General features: G+C 39.9%; 1 protein-coding gene across 1 annotated transcript in view; it reads left to right on the top strand.

The window, feature by feature from the left end:
* Positions 1-2,216: 2,216 nt before the first annotated feature.
* Positions 2,217-24,410, top strand: part of GYS2 (glycogen synthase 2 (liver)) — a 45,860-nt gene continuing 23,666 nt past the window's right edge. The window contains exons 1-4 of the mRNA XM_009706671.1: positions 2,217-2,337; positions 10,897-11,078; positions 13,948-14,139; positions 14,981-15,166. Of these exons, the coding sequence (XP_009704973.1) occupies positions 2,217-2,337; positions 10,897-11,078; positions 13,948-14,139; positions 14,981-15,166 (681 nt within the window). The remainder of the gene's footprint in view (positions 2,338-10,896; positions 11,079-13,947; positions 14,140-14,980; positions 15,167-24,410) is intronic.

Below are 24,410 nucleotides of genomic sequence, written 5' to 3'. Positions count from 1 at the left end.
GGCGGGAAGCGGTCGCCAGGCCGCAGTTAGTCAGGCAGGTGGCGGGCTAACCGCCCCGCCGTCTCGTTTAAAATGCCTGGTTTGGGAGTGTATTCGTTGACACAGGGCTGACGAAAGCCTGTGGGATGACGGCGGTCTTGTGGGCTGCTCTGTTCTTACCCTCTCCGCTCACCACCTGAGATGATGGCCTTTGTGAGACTGGCGGCTTTTCGCCTCCACCCCCGGGGTTTTTTTTAAAGTGTGTAAATGTGACTTGGGCAGACTTGATGGTTTAGAAATGAAGTGAGCCTTAAGTTATTACTGTTTTTTCTTCTAGGTAACACGATTTTTAACCTATTGGATGATCTGGTTTCCTACCTACTCCAGGTAGTAAAAGCCACAGCTGCTCCAGAAATAATGATTCTCAGCCAGGCTCTTTTTCATAAACTGGTAAATAAGGCAACTCAAACCACTGAGACAAAAAGACACCCAGGCAATAAACCCTGAATCCTTCCTTGGGCAGGCTGTAACGCCTTCCAGTTAACCTGGACGGGGAACCTCTTTGGCTGGCCGCGCAGCCCAGCCTGTGGGTGCGGTGGCACAGCGCAGCTCAGCCCGCCCGCCAGCTCCCCTGGCTAGAAAAGCCAGGCAGCTTTCGCTCTCACCTTTTCTGTCCCTCCCTGTTCCCAGCCATGCTGCTCCATCCCCTCTTGCCAGGCTCTTTGCTGAGACAGCTCTAATTCCTAACTTGGCAAAAAAGTTTTCTGCATCCTTGGGTTAGTTCAGTGAGCTGTATCCATCAGCTCAGGGATGGGTCTGACTGCCATAAGTGCAGAGAGGGCATGGGAAGTCTAAGTGGAAGAACAAGTCTTTTGGGGTGTAGTTAGCTGTTAAGGTAGGCTCAGCTGTATTACGTTATGCCTAAGAGACTTTCTCATGCAGATGGGCTGCTTGTCTTCTATACCAATTGCCTTGGGCTTGCTTTGTCTTAAGTGAGCTCAGAGCCTTTCCCTCGTTGTTACTATGTAGTCCATGCCTGCTGGTGCAATGTTATTCTCCACAGTGCCGGAGATGCCCTGGATCTCACCTGGAGATTTTCTCACTGCTGAACTGTGAATTTGGGGCAGGTTGTGCTCAAAGCTTAGAATTGGATTCAACTTACCCAGCTATCTCAGAAGCACAGGCTTCTCAACCAGATGTGCAAGCACATAAGCATCTTCCAAGCAGGCAGCTGCTCTGTGGAGTTTTGAGGATCTCAGGTTGCGAGTTAGGGACCAACGCCTCTGCAGATGCATGTGCACAGCTTGCAGCATCCCAGGTCTGTGCAGGAGCAAGACAGGGGCATACTATTCCCTGACCTACTACTCACTAGTTTCCCTGAGCAGAGGATATGGGCCGAGAGGCCAGAAAAGAGCTGTGGCATAGACAAAGAGAAACCAGGCAGAAAAACAGGGACCAGGACTTCAAGGAAGGCCAAAGTGGGGATAAAGCCTTTGTAGTTCTGTTTGTAAAAGCTCACAGGGCTGCTCGAGAGCAGAGTGAAGCCAACAGCTTGTGTAGAACCCTGGGAACACAGCTGGAATTAATTGTGGGGGAAGGATATGAGGCAAACTAGTGCTTACAGACTGATGAACTGAACAAGAATAGGTAACAGCATTTAACCTGGCAAGCAATCTAAGAGACATCATGTAGAACAAGTCTACTAATGTGGTTGATAAGTGGCCAGCAGATAGAGAAGGTCTATGGGTGTTAATGAGAGGGTGTATCTGGAGGGGAGGACTCATGGGCTGGACTCAAATTGGGTGGTGAACTCAAAGTGTCCTCCCCACTGGAGTTTGCTCAGGGCAGTGCTGAATTTACAACCATTGAGTTTCAGTTGTCTCTGAGGTGGTAGATAACTGAATGCTGCAGCTGAGGAGCTCAAAACCATTTTTTACCTTCCCTCTAAGAGAAGAAAAACAAAGAGCCCTGGCCCCAAAACAGTCAAGACCTTTCTCAGGTCAGTCTTAAATTCTTACCTCCAGCAGCAGCTGCTTCTCAAGCCCTGAGGATTTCACTGAGCCAATTTAATGCTGGTGGTCAGACAGTTTAAACCCATTAGCTCCCAGCTATCTGAATAATTTTCTTCTCGGAGCCCAGCACATCGGCAGACTGCTCTAACCAGAACTGCAGAGAACTGCCACATTAACTGGACATTTGCTAACTGCTGTGCGGTGAGCATTCAGGGGCTGAAGAAAATGCCACTGGCTAGATCACTGTCCATGACTTCTCTTAATGGGCTTCCTCAGTGGGAGGATGAAGACCTACCGGTGGAGGATTTGTTGCTCTTTGAAATTTCTTGGGAAGTTACCAACAAAGGTTTGTACAACACTCTTAGGAGTTAGTATCGCTGTTTTTGTGGGATTGGAGGAAGGCATGAAGGGCTTGAACAAGAAAGGCGTTAAGGGGAGATTGGGGAAAAGTGGGCTGCAGAGCTGTTGTGTTGGAAGGAGTGCATGTGGCATCCGTGTGTAATCCTGCATGCCGTGCGTGGGCTGCATCTGGTTGTGCTTGTGTGGGATGGGCATATAGTCAGGATGTCTGTGTGTCTTTACAAGTTTCACCACCAGGGATAGGTTGTTTAAACAAACATCTAAGTGTTATGCCTGGGTGTGCAGATGTATGGATATATAGATGTTGCTTTGTACATATTTATATTTTACCTTCCATGCAAATTTACTTGGGAATGTAATGCATGAAAATGAGCTGTAAAACAGACGTCAGAGTCAGAGTAATTTAACAGTCTCCCTCAGCCTTCTAGAGCAGTGTGGAAAAGAGGCCAAATATGAAACAGGTATAAATAAACATAGCTGCATTGGAGCCACTGAACAAAAACCAGATGTCAATGACCAGCAATCTTTATGCCAGCTGAAACCCTTTTGGACTGGTCTTTGCAAACACAGGTTGTGCCAGACAGGGACTTCATGCTTTGTCCATGTGTACAGATTGAAAATTTGTTCACTGCACGCAGCTTGTCAGGCAAAGTGCGCATGGCTTGTTATGCAAAAATCTTTCTGCCTCCATTTCTAATTCACTCATCAAATCATACCCATTCAGCTAGGTGCAGTTCATCAAGGGGGAATAGGCTCCATTTTCACCACAAAAGTGAGTTAGCATGAGTAAATGATTGACCTCATCTGTCTTGCTGTCCTGGCAGATAAATAGAGAGATTAGCCGGGAGAGAGGGATCTGTAGTCTGTTAAGATTTTCACTCTAAAGGGGAAATGTATGTGAGAGCAACAGGCAGCGCTAGGGTTTATCCCCATGGTGAAACTGGCATTACTATTCTGTGATAGGTTCTGCTATTTAATCTGCACAACAGTACAATTTTACATTGCTCTTTTTAGGGTGGTGAGGAGTGTCAATACCCAGAGGTAGTACAGAGTAGCTTTTGCTCTTCCAATCCCTGTGGGTTTATTTTTCAGTAGCTTCAGTCTGGCTTTTTGAGTTAATTTACTCCTGTCAGAACTTGGAGCAGGCAGCATTTACTTTTGCAGTGTGCCTGATAAGTAAGGCACTGACAAGCAGATGGCAGCAGAAATCTAGGAAATTCAAGTGTTCTCACTAACATCTCTGAAGTCTATAGCATATATATTTTCTGAGTCATCTGGACCCACTGGTTACAGATATCACACAATATGTTTAAGAAAAAGTAAAATACAATTAGATTGATCTGTCTTTCTGTGTATGTACAAAATGCAGTGAATCATTTAATCGTTCACATAGCTCTTGTTGACTTCACTGAAGCCAAATCTACTGACACAGCTAAAATTTACTGTTGTCACATCTTATAAGATAATTAATATTTATGAGAGTGAATATTTATTCAGTTAGTTTAAAAATATGTTGATGTTAATTACACCACTTACCAAACCTATATATTCAAATGAGGCTGACGGAACTAGTCATGGCGAACAATTTCTTCATTAGAACCGGATCTCTGTGCAAAGTTTCCATTAACCAACCTTGACTGGAAACATCTGTGCAAAAACTCTTTAATAAGCCTATTTCAGCTTATTTTTCTGGTAAATTCTTGATACTGAAGTTTTTTTTCTCTATCTTCCAGGCAATTGAATATCTAAGTCACGTGGTGAGATACTGTTCCCCGGTGACCTGATTTTTATAAACAGTTCTTGGAAAATGTTAGAGCACTGTGTTTCTTAGGAGAGAAAGTAGCCAACAGAATACAGTGAGAGTCATCACAGGAGATACATAGACTTAGGAAGTAAAAGCTTATGCTATTTCCCACCTCCTTTAGCAGAAGGAAGAACTGTTTATTTCTCTAACTAGGCTGACCAACATAGATTTAGTACTGCTATGTGTTTTAGTTTTAATGATGCTGTGTATGTTCCTAATGTAGAGGGAAAGATAAGCATTAGCTGGATTTATTGCCTACCAGCAAACTTGTAGCATTTAACATGAAAGTTTATTTCTTCCTTTCTGGCCATGCAAAGGTGTGTCAGAGTATTTCAGCGTGAAGTTGGTTTGCACTACTAAAATGGTGTAAAGCTGCTGCTGCCTACAGGAGAGAGTTCAAGTCTCTGTGCTACCTTTGTGCGTATCACTAGGTACTTGGCTATGGGTACCTTTCCATATACCAGTGCTGCTTCTTAGTGGTTCCCCCATTTCTCCGTGGCAGTGACAATAAGGCTGAATATCTTCTTTCCTGTGAGGAACATGCTACCAGAGCTCACAGATGGATATCTATTCCCACACCTGTAAACAGTGCCCTTTACAGGTGTTGAGGTGTTTTCTGAACCTCTTAAATTTATTCTCCTTCAGAGTCTGAGGATGATGAAGGGGTCCGGCAAATTGGAGCACATCTGATTACGTAGTGTGAGAAAGTGCCAAGCTGCCCATGGGGAGGAAGCGTTTATGGGGATTTCATCTGATGGTGCTGGTTGGAACTGAGGCATGAGATGTAGCTGTAGGGAAGGACAAGTCAGTTGTATGAATTCAGTGCCCAGAGATCTACAAGTATCCATTATTTCCAGAGTCTTATCACTTCTTTCTTAGCAGCTGGCACAGTGAAGGTGTCTCTCTTTTTTTTAAGTCTAGATCTTTTAACACATGCTCTAACAAGGCAGAGCTTTCTACTTCTCCATATTTCCTTTTTATATTCTCTGTTCCAGCTGCTGCCTGTGCTAAGTGGCAACCTCTGACATATGTGTTGGAAAGCACTGGCATCTCAGTTACTCTTCTTTCTCCTCTTCTCTGTCTGGAGCAAGCAAAGCTAAGGTAGCTGAAGGAGGGAATGAGAAATAAAAAATGCTCATTTGCCAGCATCGTTCTCCCTCTCCCTTCCCCCAAGTCACATGAAAAGGAACTTACCACCCAAACCAAGCACATCATTGAAGTCATCTTCCATTGGAAGTCTCTTGCCAAAGAAATGACAAAAATGTATCTTGTTTTGCAAGATTTTCCTCACTTTATTTGGCTCTTCACTGATGGGTAAGACCCATACTGTGAAGTGGATCTACTGTGTGTTTCTGTGACAGAAGGGGAAAAAAGCAGGCAGGCAAGGGCGCCAGTGCACTGCAGTGCCATGGGATCTGGTGGTAACCATGGGGAAGCTCAGCATTTTTCACCCTTCCCCTTCTCTCCTCGCCACCATGCTCTGGTAAAGCCAGGTCTGGTCATATCTCTGTGCACACTGGAAAAGAAGACTTGTTTTCTTTCCTCCATAACATGAAGACCAATAAAAACTTTAAGGACACGAGCACAAACCAAGTGGCTAGAAGCTATGTAGATCTTGTGTCTGAAGCCCCGTGGATGGAAACTATCAACAGGGCGCAACCAAAAGCCATTGCAGTAGTAATGGCTGCAGTCCTGGACATTTTCCACAGTGAAAATGCCTCCATCCTCTTTAACCTCTTTTAAATGTTTGCCCACTGAAAACCAAAGTGTTTAATCTGGGTAGCGGGGAGAAGTCAAATTCTGCAAGTTAGAAGAACAGCTGTAGTTTTGTGGGTTCTCTGTTCTCTGATAAATTAATAAGAAGGGCTGAGAATGTTCAAGATCTGGTCTGTGCTCTATAAAGATGTCTTTAAAATCATTCCAGTAATATTTATATTAGTATCTCCTGCTGTACTAACAGCTTTTAGATAGAAAATAGAAGAATGCTTTAAAATGCTGGGAAAACAGCCAGTTTGTATCATCATTCAGCTGTGAACAGATTAGCTCTAGAGTCACTGGCAGATGAATCCTAAATTTTTTTTTCCATCCCTATTGGAATGAACACTCTGCTTAAAACAAACGTTGGTTCAGCTCTCCCTGGAGCAGAGCTCTACGTACAGTTTCTCTGGTGAAAATCTGGACTCTTGAAAATTAAATCCTGAATCCACTGAAGTTAGTAGGACCAGCACTTTATCTCCTCTGTGTTAAACATCTTTCTGTGATGAAAGTTCCTTGGGAGCAGGTGAATGCTGTAATCTGCGACACACTTGAACTAACACACTTTGGGGAGTGGGGATGTGCTGGCATAAACTTGGCATAAGCTCAGCATCAAAGCTCTGTGCATTTCTAGAATGTGGTGGTATATCAATGTCAAATCAATCTCAAATGAAATCTTGTGCATTGGGGATGATGCAAACAGAAATAGCTTCTGTATTGTAGGCATCTGTCATAAATTTCAGTGTTTCAGTATTATTTCAGAATATGTTCGGGGTGCCAAAATTTCACAGAATTTAGAGAACTTCTATCTTCTGATGAGTCCTAGCCACAAATATAGCCAAAAAAAATACATGAAAATCATCTACTATCTGAAGACGCTAGGTTTTTTTCACCTGACACATTTTACAACCTTATTCTATAAAAGATCCTCAGATACCTCAACAGGCAATAAATGAATAAATAAAATTCCAACCAAACATTAGAAAAATGTAAGTTCAAGACCACTTTTATCACATCTCAATAGATCAGAGGCACATTTTAAGGGGAAAAGGTGAAAGGATATTTGATGTAACTAGTAATTGTGGCAGTGAAGCCAAGTTGAATCCTCAACCTGGGGTCCCACTGCTCTCTTGGATTCCATGGCAGCTATGGTCCTCAGGAAAGTTTTAGTGCCTTCAGAGTGGTCGGTCAGACCATAGCAAAGAAGCTGAAGAGCCCTGGGAGCGCCCTGATCCTCTGTCTCTGTGTAGCAAAGGTGTGGGGGGAAGGACTCGGTGATCAGCAACAATCTCCACTTATCTCTCCCTCACTTGCATAGCTTCGCATCCTTCGGTTTTGGTTTCTGCTGCTCCTTCTCTCTGTCCTTCTGTAATGTGGGGTGGGTGGGAGAGCAAGTAAAATGAATGGTAGGTATCTCTGGCAGTTTTGAAGTTTTGGCAATTCCATCCTCAAAGGATCACAGCTCCAGAAGACACTTTCTGTCAGCGCAGTTCCTGGGTAATCCTGGAGATTGTGGACCCTTCCTCATCAGGTGACAAAAAGCATTGGCAATGCGTCTTTCCATATAACATCTTGCAGCATAAAGAGCACATGTACATATTAGATCTTGCACAAAGATCTCCAGCTGCATAGGTAGATCTCCACTTCTGCCTAATGTTGTCCTCAGTATTGATATGATATTGGGAGACTGTTCTTGACTCACAGACTTTTTGTTTATTTAGATAGTTCTGATGCCTATCCTGAAGGGCTCTAATTGCTGCTTGGATTTTAAATATACAAAAGAAATAATGCACCAGGACTTGAAATGAGGAAAGAAGAAAATGGCTGGAGTGATGCAGATAATTGCTTTAGACAAATTCATAGTAGTGGTAACGTATATGAAAACATTCAAACTTATAAAAATAATTCTATGAAATATTCTCTGAGAAAATATTTTATTTTCATCTTCCATCTTTTAAAGAGGTCACTAAAAAAAAAAGTCAAACTTCTCTTAGATTAATGAAACATTTTAGTTCCCCTTTCCATGCCAGTTTGTTTTTCCCTGGAAAAAGAGGAAGAACGGAAAGGAAATAAATGGGGAAAAAGATTTGTCATTGATTTCCTTTTAAACTTGATTTCCTTTATTTTGGTGGAAAAGTTAAAAACACGTTTTAAAAAGAAATAATGGAAATATTTTTCTCTCAAGGATATTTTAAAATTATTAAAGCTTGAACTATTTGAATAAAGCATTTTGGTGGCGATCAGAACACTAAACTGGCCCTGTATCCACATTTTACTGCTAATTCCCCATGTTTGTGACAATCTGAACCAATTCTCTGGATCTGATCTCTCCTGATTCTGCATCTATTTTTCTACTTTTTTTTATTGTTTGTTTTAAAACCTGTTTCAAAGTACAAATCTTCAGAGGCTACATACAGAAACTTGCCACATCACGTGATTTTGATACATCCCTGTTGTTTGGAAAAGTTTTCTGTTGGTAATATGACCTTAAACTATCATATTAGAGAAGAATAAGGAGATTTACCAAATTGTTGGAAGTAACTTGAGAATTCTGTTAGGCTCTAAGTGAATGTGTAAACCCTTACTCTGTTACTCAGTAGGATATGTAATGCATTGCTTCCTGGCACAGGTATTTCCAGGGAATTTAAAGTAACTCAGCAGATACAAGCTATCTCTTAATGATATATAAAGTGTTCCTTAAATTTGCTATGGAAAAATGCAATGTTAAAACTCAATACATTATTCTAGACGTCTCTATGTTCTTCTAAAGATGTCTTTTTTAAGTTATGCCCAACACTTTCCACATACACAGTTTCACTTGCACAGTTTCCCTCCCCTGTCAATTAAAGCTTATTCACAGACATGCTTTGCGAGTCATATTTCCATAGTAACAGAGAAGACAAAAGCAGGTTTTGGGACCCAGTAACCCAGAACTTTTATCACAGCTATCTTCTGAAGAGTTTTCACAGTCCATAAAATATACTTTTTTTGGTTTTATCCTAAGTACTTTTCATTACATTTCAGGCAAATCAATGCCCTGAAATGTTGTTGCTGTGCAACAGATTACCATGGCAGAGCACAGCATAGTCTCTGTTTCCTCAGAACAGGCCTTCCATACGTCTTTGGCAGGGCACGCTTTAGGACACACAGCAATCCTAAGCAAACCTTTGTGAAAAGAAACTCTCAGCTGTTGGCTATATAAAACAAAGGTCCAGACTCTACTCAGTTCCTGAGCTGCAACTTTCTTATTACTCTTAAAATTAAAATAGCTGTGGAAACTCAGCTACCTTGCTGATCCCAGTGTTGAATGCCTTGCAGTATGAAAGAGGCTGATCTCTACTCTTGTGATGGTGGGGAAAGAGCTTTGCACCACTCTAATCATATACAGCTTTATCATGTTATTTAGTATCTTTCATCTTGCAAGCACGTATTTTCTCTTTTCCCTGGGTCACCAGGCTGCTTTGCACAAAAATCTTCCCTTTTTGTAAGCTCTGTATTTCTGCCAATTAAAACCAACTAGTTTCATGACTAAGATTTCTAACAACCCCTTATTTATCTATTCTGCATTGAAGTCCCTTATGCTCATATGATGTTTTTACTACCCCATAAGAGCAGACATGTCATCGTAACTGTATCACTTTATGGGTTGAACATTCTGACTTGTCTCATATAATTAAAATTATATGTTTGTCTGAATCCAAGCTATTCAAGTAGTCTCTCTCAGCTTGTGAGCAGAGGAATTTGGAGGGAATATATAGTGTCACTTTCTTAAGATTTCTCTAAATCCCTGTCCAGAGCAGCCATGGAAGAATATGATAACTGTAAGTTAGTTTCTTAACTTTGTGGTCCTAATGAAGTGGAGAAGAATAGTCTTATGCATAAATTTCCTTCTGCAGTTCCATGTTTATATGATACAAAACTCTTGAACTGTGAGCTTGATTTAGGAATATATATCTGTAAGATTCTTGTCTTAGGTCTTGAATTACTATGTAAGGTGATAATTCTACTTAGCAAGCTGGTAGATTGGAACTGCATTTCTTCTTTGTAAAATGCCTAGAATCCTGAGACATCTTGACATAAAAATAGTAGAGCTAGGGATCCTTCCAGCATTCAGAACAAATGAGATATTTGTAGAGAAAAGGATTTTAAGTGCACAATTTCTTTTCTAGGAGCACAATTAAAAACATAGCTCCATTCAGTTCCTCAGGGCTGCAAGGTACCAGGCTTGGCAGAAGGCTTTCTATATCTGTCAGGTGTTATGGTTTAATTAATCTGGGAAGTAATCTCCCAAAGTGCTGAGCAACTTCAGCTGCTCTATTGTAAATAGTGGTCATTTGTGGCAGATTTAATCTGGGTAGCGGGGAGGTATCCAGAAGTGCCAATGCACTGAATCCAGATGCAGTTATACTGCAATAAAAAAGCAGAAGGCTGTGCTTGGGATGCAGTAGGATGAAGTAGAATCAAGATTAGGCATGGTAGAGTGGAAACATAAGCCCCAGGATTTGAATCCCACAATTTGAGTTTAAAGATTTCACAATCCAAAAAGGGGGGAATAAAATAAGAATAAAACAATATATTAGTTGAACATTTGTGGTGTGACTTCAAACACCTAAAAGAAATTTAAAAAAATCACAGACTAGATAAAAATAATGGTTAAGGGTAGAAGGCATCCATTTGAGATTAGGGGAGAAATTCAGGGAAGCCATATGCAGTCACCCAGAAGTAAGCAAAGCGTTAAATTGTCATTTAAGGATTACACAGTCTGCTGTCAGTGCATACTCCTCAATTGAACTAAGAAGCTCTGATTCCATTTAAAAGACTGAACTTCTATTTATTTGATAGAGTCTGGGTTTCACTTATTATCTGAATACATGAAGTGATTTAACTAGAGGTGTTATCTGATCCACAGGTGGGTTAGTGTTTATTCCAGAGCGTTGTGGCCTGTGCCCCTTTCTACTTTTTGTTCTTTTTGATCTTCTTTTGCAGTGGGAGGCATTTACACTGTGATCCAGACAAAAGCCAAAACTACAGCAGATGAATGGGGTGAAAACTATTTCCTGATTGGTCCCTATTTTGAGCACAATGTGAAGACTCAAGTGGAAGCATGTGAGCCTCCAAACCCCGCAGTTAAGAAGGCAATGGACACCATGAAAAGCCAAGGGTGTCAGGTAAATCAGATGTGCTACTGCTTCCCAGGACAACAAAGCTGACTCTGAGGAGATTACAGTTTTGGTTAATGCTCCTGCTGTTCCACTTGACACAGCAGTCCTGGTCAATGTCACAATGGGAAAGGCTCAGAATCCACTGTTAGAACAGCAGAGTCAATTCATTAAAGGTTATTTTTGAGGAAGAACTGGTTTATCCAATTACAGGTTTTAACAGTCATTTATCTGCAAGTCTGCTTAATTGGATTAATGACTTATTTATCTAGCCTCTAAATACAGTGAGATTTTAGTAGATATAATATGACCTTACTTTGACTGAACCCTTATGTTTGGTGTTCTTGTGCTGGAGAGAGAAGAGAGTTCTACTAGCTCACAATTTTTCTTATGTAGCATTATATGGAGTTGAAAGCCAGAAAGGGACAAACCACAGGTGATTTGTCAGCACTCAACTGACAAAGAATCTGCTTCCTCAGATCAATGCAACTAGCTGTCCATTCCTGAGGGAGAGAGGTTAAACCACAGCACAAGGAGTGAATTCATCTGTGTTTCCTACGCAATCTTTAACCAGTATGTTCTGTGTGATCTTAGTCAAACCTCATAGACTTTCTGTGACTCAGTTTCTCCAACAATAAACTAGGAATAAACTTCTTCCTATAAAGGTGATCTGCTGAAAGGAATACAATCTGCTGTGTTGATGGGCAAGCTACTAAACTGCAAGCAGCTGCAGCCTTGAGGACAATTGATTACCTGAAAATGGGTGAAAGATAACACATGTTAAATCTGACCTCCTTTCTTGAAAGTCCTCATCAGAGATGTAGAACTCACCTTCACTCTGATTCAGCATTGAGTCCCTCAGAGATGCTAGTTTGCAGGAGAAAAAATTGTCTGCTTATAATGTGTGCCAAACAGATGTGAAAAGCATTGAGAGGCAGCAGCAAGGAAGCATTCTTACAAGGTTCTGTTGTTGAGAGGCATGACACACTCAAATGTAGAAATTAATAAAGTTCTTGGACTGCCACCAGCATGGCACTGGCATTTTTCTTTGTAACAGCAGTTTTGCTGTTACTAGGATCTAATGCCCTATTGCATATTATGTAGAAGTGTATTGTTGGACGTACATGTGCCATAGCTTGGGAAACTGTCTGTTGGGGACGCTAACATTATGTGATGCTTGCATTGTTCAAGCTGAGGTTCAAACTAAAAGGTCTTGTCTAACTGCCATTTCTTATTTCTAATCAGATTTTCATAAGTGATTGATCAAATTTTCCATGTTGCCTCTGTAATTTACAAAGAGATGTCTCTGCAAGCTGTGTAATGCTCCTGTGTTTGCAAAAGAGCTAAAGACTTGTGGGGCAGATTAATTGCAATTCTATATATACACTTCTTACTGTTCCGGCAATACATTCAATTTAATCAGCCAACTCTGCCAGCCTAACAAGTGCATTGTGCTGCTGGAGTATTCATATATAGCAGCAAATCTGCCCCAGGTACGTCAAGTATAGCTTTGATCTCTAATAATGACGCTCTAGTTTCCAGGAGCTGCTCTTATCCTATTAACATGTATGTCTGGATTTTGCTTATGCATCACAATGGATCCCTTTAAACCAGGGGACCTAGGAATGCTTCCAAACTTCTCAGGTCAGGTGTGTTCCTTGCCACAACCTGACTCCATATTTAGATGAAGTTCAAGTTCACAAAAACTCACTGCTTTTTAACATCATTTTCCTGAATAAGAAACCTGGACAGCCTGAAATAAGTACATAAGAAGATGACCCTCCTTCACACACCTATACTGTTATACCCTGTATTTTTCTGCAAACAGGTCTAAGAGCTTTCATCTCATTGTTTGCAAGATATAAGTACATAAGAAGATGACCCTCCTTCACACACCTATACTGTTATACCCTGTATTTTTCTGCAAACGGGTTGCAAGATCTGACCTCTATTCAGCCCATTCAAGCGTTAGGGCTGGGTTCAACCCCTTGAGGTCCCAGAGGTTGATGAATGAAAAGAGGCTGAACAGTGGCATAGAAGATTCCTCCACATTGGGTATAAACTGCAGTAGCCTCCTTACAGTACCTTATTCTTCCTGGTTAATATGTCTCTACTGCTATAGCCATTTTGATGGTAGAGTTAATGTGAAGTAATTTCACTGTGCAGACTGATACAATCTGTAGTGTGGGCCCAGCTGTGTTGTGTTGCCTACTCTCCTGGTTGGGCAGGTAGGTTATATCAGTGAAGTTCTAAATACTCTTGGGGATATTTAACTATACCAATGCAGATAAAGCAGGAAAGCTGTATTTTTAGATTGCTGTGGTTTTAGGTATTGTTACACCTTCTGATTGATCCTTCCACTCTGCCAAAGGGCATCGAATGTGCTGCTTGGGCAGAATAAGGAAATGTCGTGGTAGATACAGGCCCCAAGCACCTGTTCTACAAAATCTATCACCAGTCATCTAGCATAAATGCCAAAAGACTGGTGACAAATCTGACTGAAAGAAAATAATAATTTTGAAATAAGAACAAAAATGGCATAGATACTTCAATAAGAACATAAGACCTCATCATTCAACCAAGTATAGTCTTCCTAAGCTTTTTTTAATGAAAAAAAAGTTAACATTACAATGAAAATCTAAAATAAAAGTCTTAAAAAAATTGTTCCTAAAGATTGTAGTTTCCTTTTAACCCTGCCTTTGGTCCAGTATTACTCCATATATTTGCAAGGAAAACCACAAATCCTGGGTATGTAGGACTATGATTACATATTCTTTATGTAAAATACTTAAGATTTGATGGATGAAAATAGTTATACTAACTGGCCTTTACATTCACTTTAACATTTTCTGTTTATATCCTTGCCTCTTTCCCATAGGTCTTTTTTGGAAGATGGCTGATAGAGGGCAGCCCATATGTCTTACTCTTCGATATAGGATCAGCAGCTTGGAATCTGGACAAGTGGAAAGGTGAATTTTGGGATGTCAGCAACATAGGGATCCCTTTTCATGATCGAGAAGCCAACGATGCTGTGATTTTTGGATCACTAACAGCCTGTTTTTTAAAAGAGGTACAGTCTTTACATCTAGAGATTTTCAAACCTCAGCCTTGTCAGTAGGGCAAAAAAGCTTTGGGATGTGGATCCTATTCTCCAGTTTGAAAACTATGATTTTAAGGAAGTTGATACCTGATGTAGATCAAGTTTGTATTTAAAACTTAAGTGGCAATTTAACTATATTTTTCTGGGACAAGGCAGGGCCCCCCCGCTGCCCCATGTGAATTCTGCAGTGTCTTTGCTGTCACTTCCCCCTCTGTTTCTTCTCAACTCCCTTATTTGTCACTGGGTGACCTTACAAGTAGGATCTCAAACTCTCTTTTTGTCTTGTATAGTAGTCAAGTTGTCATACTCACAAACTGTCCTTGAAGCCAGTCAAGCTGTAACTCAGCAATTAGATCCTACCTTGCACAGGTAATATAGACAGACAGAAAGACTTAACTATAGCACTGTGACTTCACATGTCACTCTACAACAGCCTACCTGAAGAGAGGAAACTTTGCTAATCTGCAGAATCATCTGTCTGTCATAGGTGCTCATCATTTTCTTATCCAAACAAGAGTTTCAACAGCACAAGAGCAAGTTAAAAGAAAGAAGCATGAGTCTGCTTGCTAGAGCTCCCCAACACTCTAGGAAGGATACTGTTCTGAGGCACTAGTGAGGCACATGTGCTTCTTGGGCTAAGGATTAGGGCTGATGGGAATCAAGACACATGACCACTTAAGACATTATACTGCTTTGTCATATGAAAGAAAGCAAGCATACAGAAGGCGGCATGAAAAAAGGAGGTTTCTAGGGCTGGGATGATGGACAGGATAACGTGTGTTTCATGAATGTTCTTTCTAATTATTTTCAGCTTTCCTGTCAGTTTGATGACAAGCCCAATGTAATTGCCCACTTTCATGAGTGGCAGGCAGGAGTGGGTTTAATACTGTCTCGATCTCAGAAACTTCCTGTTGCCACAATTTTTACTACCCACGCAACTCTGCTTGGGAGATACCTGTGTGCAGCCAGTATAGATTTTTACAACAATCTTGACCAGGTAAGAGGCATTTTTCTCATTCCTTCTTTTTTTTCAGCTAATCAGCTCCTGGCTCCATTTCTGTTTACTGTGCTACGCTGTATATTGTATTTTCTGCCTTGTGTGATCACTTATGATTGACCCATAGCTGAGTGATAGGTTGTTAGTTCCAGAGCACAAAAAATGGTGTTTGTAAGACCACGAGGTGTCTAGGCATGAGCGTCTTTGTGTCATCTGACAGGTCTTAAAGCTCAGTGGAGTCTAGAATACTAGAATACTAGCTACAGTGAACTTTGATTTACCAGGTTTGCACTACAGGGTACTGAAACTCATTCAGCCTCCAGTCAAGTCAGTGCATTAGTCCAATCCACTGATATATCGAGGAATATTGCTGCAGTACAGGATTGCCAACAGATATTCTTAACCTTCTTTTCAATGGCTTGGGATGTTTTTCAAAAGCAAGGGGAGAGTTACTGGCCCAGACATCACTGCAAGTCAAGTGTCCTTGAGAATCTTCCCCTTTGTGTTCAGGAAAAGCATCCACTTCTTGAATGATTGCTATGGTTTGGGAGTTACTGTTAACAGCATGAGTAATGAATGAAGGTAAAGCCTATTCAGCTGCAGTCATCATCTGACACTTCAGGTGCAGCCTTACAGCACTCTTTCTTAATGAAAGGCAGTAGAAAAAATAGTCGGTAGCCCTCGTCTTGCTGAAACTAACTGGAATTCCTTTTTTTTTTTTCTTTTTTTTTTCTTCTTTCCCCAACCAACTTAATTCTTGCAAGTCATAATAAGTCCTTCTGCTTTCAAGCTTTTCAGGTTAGACTTAATTTGTAACTAGCAAATGTAGCAAGTATTTTCCAAATTCAAAAGACCCACATCTGTTTCTTGGAATTTTTGTAAATGGTCTAGTGGTTTTGGTTTTCACTATTCTTTTTCCACTAAAAGCATAGCACAAACCAACTTTTCAAGGACCCAGATGTCTTTAGCACTGCCTTCAGCAGAGGTACATTACATGATCTGGGATTTCTAATGTGGTTACGGACAAACTGAGTTCAAGACATCTTTGCATTCCAGCACTTATTGAGGGTAGAGGTAGTTAAAAGGCTAAAACAGCTGCCTTATTCACTGTCCATGCATTTCCTTGGCTAAAATCAATGAAGAAAATTACTTAGTTGGCAATTTTCAGTTGGATGTTTGAAACTTGGCACACTGTGGAACAGTGTCTTCCAAAGACAAGGCCCAAGCACTACTGGCCTTATTCGGAAGCACAGAATAGATTGCCATTCCCTTGTACTTCAAGGAAACAGTCATTTGCCTTACTCCTCTTATTTTTTATTTTTTTTTAATCTTTCCCACCAAAGGCAACTACTGAATCTACTGAACACACTAAGAGTAAAAGACTGTCTCCACTCATTTACTCATATGCATAAAGGTTCCAGCATGGTAGTGTCTAGGGAGAATTCTCTCTGCCCAATATGGGGTAACTAACATAGGTGGTTACTCCTCCTGGGTTCCCTAGATCATCAGTAGAGTTACACTGGCCTGTTCACAATCAGTGTACGGAAAACATCCTCAAATTAGCATCTGAAAGATCTGTCTCCATCTATCACCTAGGAAAACTGACCTCCTAAATTAGATACATTTTTTAGGTGCATTAATGAGGCAGCCTGAATAACCCAGTCATGGTGTCTAGGAGTCTAGACATTCCTACTCATTCATATTCTCCTTATGTGTATATATGCAAAATCTAGCTTTCAAGTCACATTAAATTATTTTTCTCCAGACAGAGGTAGATTTAAAGAACTAAACCCATGCAGTTTCAGGTTTACCACTTCAGAAAGTGGAGACTTTTCAGCAGTAACTTTATTCATTCACCCTTGCATTCTTATGCATAATTTGTTAGTAAGGAAACCATAGTTTAAAAAAAAAAAGAGAGAGAGAGAGAGAAGAAAAATGAGGGGAGGGGGCATTTAAAATGAGAAATTAGAGTTAAAAAAAGAGAATGCTAATTATTTTACAAACTGATGCTAAAAATACTATGTCAGAGCATTGCCACCGTCTGTAAAGGAAATTCTAAAAATGTTTTGGTTTGTTTTGTATTCTGGTTAATTTGATGAGCTACATGTAGTCTGGCAAACTAGTCTGCTTTTCTCAAAAGGAACTTTTTTTTTCCTTCATGATAACTTTGGGGGCCTTACCCTTGTCTGTGCACTCAGAAGAAAAATTATTGATCTTACCTCTGAGCGGACTTACAGATTTTAATGTATTTATAATCTAGTCACGGAATTAATATAATTTTTACTGTTCACACATGACATGGCCAATTTTATGTGATAATGTACTGTCCATCCTTCTGTAAAGCCTCACAAACCCCATTGGTAACTATGAATCAGCTATGTCATAAATACAGACATTTCTATTCAGATTTTATTCTAAGAATATATGGAATGAAACATATGTATCAGTTTAAAGTATTATAAACTGCTGGAAATAATATTTAAGGGAGGAAACTTGTGGATTTCTAGATCATAATGCTTTAAGCCCTCTATGGAGAGATTGACATTTAATGGTACTAATAGAGGAAATGATGCCAAGCTGTTATACTACTGTTTAACATGCTTATAGGATGCTAAAGCTTTTCCTGACAAAGTTAACTTTTAGTAAGAGATCAGGTATCTTAATGAGGCCTCTTTGGCTGTGAGTAGATCAACCTGGCCCAAAAGTCAGTTGAGAAACATGAGAAGTTGATCTAGAGTACAGTAATTAAATGATACACATAGCTAAGTTTTCAGAGGCTATTGTTGCTGTCTTCTAATAGTAAACCGTTAAGGTCAAACAAGCAATTTGTCCAGTGAAGAAGATTCTCCAGGGCTTCCCAATGTTTAATCTTTGGATGAGACAATGTATTTTTAGGGTATGTCATCCCCTGCCATCCCAAAGTACAATAGCTGGTTTTCTTCTTTCAGTGCTATTGCATAATTTTCTTCCTTTATAGCATAATAATAATTGACTTTAAGTTCTCACTTTTGATCAGCATTTCATGGTTAGAGCACGATTTCCACCAGCTTTAAGCAAGCAGCTGAGATAGGCGGGAAAGATGGAACTGTAGTACGTACTGTGCAAGATATCACAGAAAAAAGGTTGCAGCACAAAAGCAAAGGGTATGGCCTAATTGTGCCTAGAGACAATCGGGCACCTACAGCTTCTACAGGGAAAAGAGGAAACCTCATGTTCCTTTTTCTAGTCCCCAACACAGTCCACAAAAAGCTGGCTTGGAACACCTGCTAGAGAGAGCTCTACTCAGCCCTCTGAGGCCAAATGCTTTTCTGCAGTGTTGAAGGATTTAACAATGGGATCCATAGGCAAAACCATGACACAATTGTTTGATGACTGATAAAAGATATTTACCTGACATCTTCACAGTTCTTTCTCTCTCTCTTTCACAGTGCCCTGGGTGTTGTGTGTGACCAGTGTGTTGTTCCTCACCGTAATATTTCCTGCTAGCTCTGACACTGTAACACACCCTCAGTTTGTCCTCCACTGTCCATCAGCCCTGCCTGCTCTGCACACACACACACACACACGCATGCACGTGCACATGCCCACACAGTGCAGCACTCTTCTACTTCAGTGTTAAACTACCCTGTAGATAAGCAGGACCAGAAGATACAAAATGAGTTGACAGACCTCTTTTAAAAATATAAAGAATTACTGAGATTTTCTTTCTTTCTCTGGATTCCACAGTGGAAAATACCACTTTAATTCACCTTCCTAACAAAGTTCAATAGGTGCTAGTTGGCACAAGTATAGAAGGTACAAATGTATTTCCTGAAGTAAGCCAGTGAGGTCAGTAGCTTTAGATCAGAGAATACTTTGGCCCAGGTTCCAATCTATTTGGAGTGAACGTCAATATCAATAATCAAGCAAAAGCCTGTGAAATGCAGGGTGCCTGACGCTTTCTCTAGCACTTATATGAGCAAAGAACTCAAGTCACCAGCCCCTGTCAGGTGATAAAATTGGAAGAGAAGGCTCTATGTAGTCTTCTGATAGCCCTCACAAATGCTGGACCTGTGAAAACTTGACCTTCAGCCTTACCAGTCTTTTGGGGAAAAGGTAAGAATGACTTAGTGAAGGGTTGCCACACTGTGATGCATGATTCTTTATGAACTCCCTAAATCGCATAGAGGCCTGAACTGTGTAGGCTACCAAAACTCTTTGTTTTGTGAGCTGAGGGCACATGTTAGCCTATAAGCTCTAAGAGGACATTTTCTAGGGGACTGAAAACGTAGTCAATGTAGTAGATTAGAGCTGTAGATTACTGGAAGATAGGAGGGTGCACTATGGATTTAAGACTGTAATGTTGTCTGACTCCTGACCTCTTCCCGAGCCATCTGCTCTTTGCCTTAATCAGAGACAGGATCCTCGTTCTTATACAGCATTACTGTATAAGAGCATACAATTCTTATATTCTTACTGTCTTAACTCAGTTCATCTGGACTGTGAGAAATTTAGTTGCCTCTGCTGCAGTGGAAACCTGGGTGTTAAACCCTGAACTACGTGCATGGGAGCATAGTGAACTCCACAAGTAACACTGTTGTGTCCTCAGCAACATGTAACAAACAAATGGGCTGTGTCTGAGCTAGGGAACCCTAAGGCAATAACCATTTAACAGCTATTCAGTGTATGTTTTAGTTCCTAGATTCATATTCAAATCACTCTGATACTGGAGGAAGGAAGGGAGGGAAAATAAAAAGAACAAAAGAGAAAGTGACTTGCATGATAACTAGTAGTGTGTGATATTTTTATCTACTTTTAAGCATCTGAAGAACCCTGGGTAAACGGCTGAGTAAGGGACTGCTAGCCTTACCTACAGGTTACTGGCTTGAACTCTTCCAAAGTCAACACTTTCTAATTTCTATAACAAGCTGGGTATGTTATGAGCTTGATTCCCAATAGAAGAAGCTTTATACATCTAAATAGTCCAACTGGCATGCATTTTTTTCCCCATTGTCCCCATGTCCAGTGTAGTTTTACACTGGTGAGAGTAAGGTTATGTTTGTTGCTAAGATAAACTGAACCAAAATAGCTAATCCAAAAGGTAGGAAGTTCTGTGAAAAAAGTTCTGAGTCTGTAAAGCCTTTTTCTCTTCAGGAGGAACTGACTTCTCGGCTGAAGATCAAGAATGTTAATCTTTTATTGTTTTCCCCATTGTTTAAGGGGACTGGCTTATTTAGGGGGTTGGTTGGTTGGGGTTTTTTTTGGTCTCATTTCACCCCTCTAGGGTTTTAAATAGACCAACACCTTTCATAAATTGGCTGAGAGACACTGATGATCCAGGCTAGTTCATAGGTGAATAGACAGCTATTTTGGGAAACAGTCTTTTCGGCAAATGATCTAACCTGGAATTGCATCTGAGAGGTGACCACCTGAAATTATTTTTGTGGACCGCTGGCCTGATATAATGGAGAGGTTTGTAGACGTCAACCTCTGATACTTCTTACTAAAAAAAAAAATCACCTTGAGTTATAATGGAAAAAGTGCTCGAGGGAGAAGATAAAAAAAAATTAGTCTCATTGTTCGTTGCCTTTTTCCTTATATAAGATTGCCCTGCCAATTTGTAACACTTTTAATTAGACCTAGCCACATTTTACATTCGGCTCATACAAGTGCAGCTCAATCTATTTTGCAAAGTGGTGGAGAATTCTGTCCAAGAAATCTAAAGGGAAAAGTACTCAAAATCCCAGTGAAAATGAATAGTCAAGATCTTCTATGCTGACAATATAGGAGCACAAACTCTCATTCCACTTAGTACAGTACTGTCACGGCTGTCACTGAGCCCACTGTTATGCAAAGCTGATCCGCTTTGTTAGTAGGGCGGCTAATGGAAATCTGACTTAAGCCAGGAAGTGTAAATTTCATTCTTTTTTGGTAAGGTAGAGCTATACCAGAATGAAAGTTCTATTTGCACAAGATAACAATCAATGGGAGTTAAATTTGACATAAGCTGGATTTAAAAAAGATTAATTATTACATAATTCAGACAATGCCAGTGAGTTTATGCTAGAAGTTAAGATCTTTCCATTCTACCTTTTGGTAGATAAGAAATTTGGATTTCAGGCCTATCTCCGACTGTTCCTGATTCCACTGCAGAATCACTTTGTGAACTTGAGTGTGCCATGGATTTTAAAGATCAGAAGAGATCATTTCATTCTCTGCCCAAAATCCTCAGCTAAAAATTCATACATCAAACCTATATCTTTTATGCGAGATACAAACTACTTACAAAATCATTATCCACTCTTGAGGCAAGGTTTGAGTGGTGAGGGGAATCTGTATTATTTATGCAAAGGTGTCACAAAGTTATTTATTATCAAAATGATGTATTTTAATTCCCATTTGAATTTGTCTTGGTTTAACTTCTGTTGGCTTTCATCATAATTTTTTTTTTTTTTACTTTAGGAAAGCATGATCTAGTATCAGTATCTAGAGATTGTATGTAGACTGTAATAAATAATTTATCTGTCTTTCAGAAAAATATTTAAATAGCTAGTATAGTCTTTTCTCCTTTTACACTCAAATTGTTCTTCTTGTGCTTTTGTAAATCCTTTGCAATTTGCCTTTATCATTTTTAAGTAGGAATGTGTGATTTGGATTTATTACTTCAGTGACTGTTCACTGTTTCTAAGAGAAACATAACGCCAGTATCCTATAACTGCTAGATATTATCTTCTTTTTGCATTCAAAGATCGTCTTAGCTATCTTAAACAGAATGTCATGCTGGGAGGTTCAGTGATTACCTACTGTGCCCCCTAACATGCTAAATTTTAAGACATGAATGAAATGTTATGTTCATCACATGAATCCATAGAAAGGACAGAAATGACCTGAAATTTTCCCTCAGAATTGCATTGCAGCAAATGCAAGTTTTACTCCAAAGCATTATGCCTGTGGAACATCTTCCTGTTTTGCTGTGAAATCAGAGTGGTCTTATAAGGGAGGCATTGTCCCCTCTAATCCTTGCCGTCATGTAAATTCTAATAAGCTACTTTGTTTCTAACAGTCAGAGTAGGAGGGGTTCCTTACTGAGAGCAGCAGTGGAATATTTACAGGGAAGTGGATATTTAAGTCATTAGTTTTTAAAAGTCACTGAAGGAAGGGACAGTTGGACTTGATCTTAAGAGTCTTTTCCAACCTAAATGATTCTACAAACAGTTAATCCGACTTAGATCTGGTTTTCTCATGATGCAGCTTTTATTTGTGGCTTTGCTGGTGTTCCCTTTTGCTGATAATGGCAAACAAAAGTAAGCATGACGTACCTCACAGATACTTGGTTTTGCTCTTGCTGAACGTGAACGCTATGGAACATAGGTCACAGGTGCCTGAGCTAGGGCGGACAAGCATTCAGACAGCAGAGCTGATTCCTGAGCAGAAACATTGGCTTGGGGGTGAAGAGCAAACTAGCTGCACTTGTGTTCTGCTTCATTTCGGCATATTGGCTCAATACAGTGCCATGTCCCATGTTGCCTTTAATTCTGGAGCTAATACTGTCACAGCAAGCTCAGATGTCTTTGCACAGTACTGTGCATACTAAATTTGTCTCCTGCATTGTCTCATCAATTAAATTCCATTTAACCTGCCCTTCAACTTGTCTAAGGCTTATATTCTGAAGTCACTCATCTAGCCTGCTCAGAAGTGCATAATGAGTTTTCTTACTCCGCACTATAAGTGAGGTCAAAGGTCAAGATCTTGCTTTACCAATTAGTGGAGGGAACTGCTGGAGAGTGAGAGCAAAAGAAATGTGAGAACTCTGTGACCTCAGTTTATACATGCTAATAGACATAGAATTGTGTACCTTTGAAAAAGTGTGTCAAAAGTCATGCAAGCATGTGCAAAATAAAATCTTTCCCATTTTGAGAAAATGAAAAAATGAATAGCATCAAGAAATAAATATCAATGTCTAGGTGTTAAATGTGTAAAATGCTTTAAATAAAAACTAGAAAGAAATAAGCCATAGTGCTTTGAACAATCCTTTTATGAACCTTTCTCCTAGTAGTGTTGGAGGGAGTGTTTATCTACAGTTTGTGAATGTGACCCAAATTTAGTTTTTAAATGCATTTTATAAAGAACCCATTCTTAGTGAGAAAGGGAAAACAGAACAAAAACCTTTTAAAGTTTGGCCAGCTATTTGTTTCCTAGCAATTTTAAAATTATTTTCAATATAAAGTCAGGTGTATTTGAAAAAACTTGCATAGTTTTGACTGTGCAGTGGTACCCCATCCCATTTGTGTGTTTACCCAGCATGCTAAAGAACTGTCCTATTTCATATTTTTGGTACACCAAATGGTTTAACGATCGTAATGATTTTTTGTTTTGTTATTGTTCAATAAGCAGCTTCCTACCTTATTTACAATGTGTAATTAAGATTTCTGCTCTGAAGAATATATCTGTGATTTTCTTAAGAGCTGTTTTGCAGCATTCATCAGTGGTATCTGTATGCTCCAGAAACATCAATTAGTTTCCAACACTCATATGAGAGGAGGTAACTACATCATGCACATTTTTTAAGGAAAGCTTTTATTGGAGTTAGCAGTACCAAGTATGTTATAACCTCAGAGCCTAGGTCCATGGATTTCAGATGTAGATGTGAATGCTCAACACTTCAACAGATCAGACTCAAAGGCATCAAGGTAGTCTCCCAGAAAAGGAGGAATACACAGTTAAGAACTGCATGTGAATTGGTTTAGGATAAGCAAGGCATCATGTAGTACTCTAAGGAGTCAAGTTAATTCACCTTTATTTTTCTCTTCCTCTACCCTCCTGCCCTGTGCTTTTTGTACCATTCAACTTTTGTGACAAATGAGGTGTATGTTCTAGAGAAAAGATCTTTTGTGACATGGTTGTATTTCAGGCACCAAAATTCTCATGGGGGATGCAAAAAATACAATGTATGATAATACAACTGAAAAATGGTATCATAATGTATAGCATACTAAGTGGTAAAGCATATTTCCTAGCTTTTCTAAAAATCTCTTTGGCAAGCTTAGAAACCCTTGACGTTCAGGATTGTCAATACCAAAAGAAAGCATCTAGTTTCTCTAGAACTTTTAATTGGAAATTTTTCAAGAATCCTTTTTTGGTCACATTAGGGTGGCATTTTCAACGAATATAGTGGAAGCCGTTTTCCCACCAGCAGTGTAGCACCGTTGCAAAATTAGAGTGCTCAGTGGATAAAAGCACTTAGGTTTCTTAGCAAAACAGTTGT

This window comes from Cariama cristata, unplaced genomic scaffold, assembly GCF_000690535.1.
Source record: "Cariama cristata isolate BGI_N322 unplaced genomic scaffold, ASM69053v1 scaffold19558, whole genome shotgun sequence".
Classification (NCBI taxonomy): Eukaryota; Metazoa; Chordata; class Aves; order Cariamiformes; family Cariamidae; genus Cariama; species Cariama cristata.
Note: the sequence above shows the minus strand (reverse complement) of the source record. Positions and strands in the feature narration are given on the sequence as shown.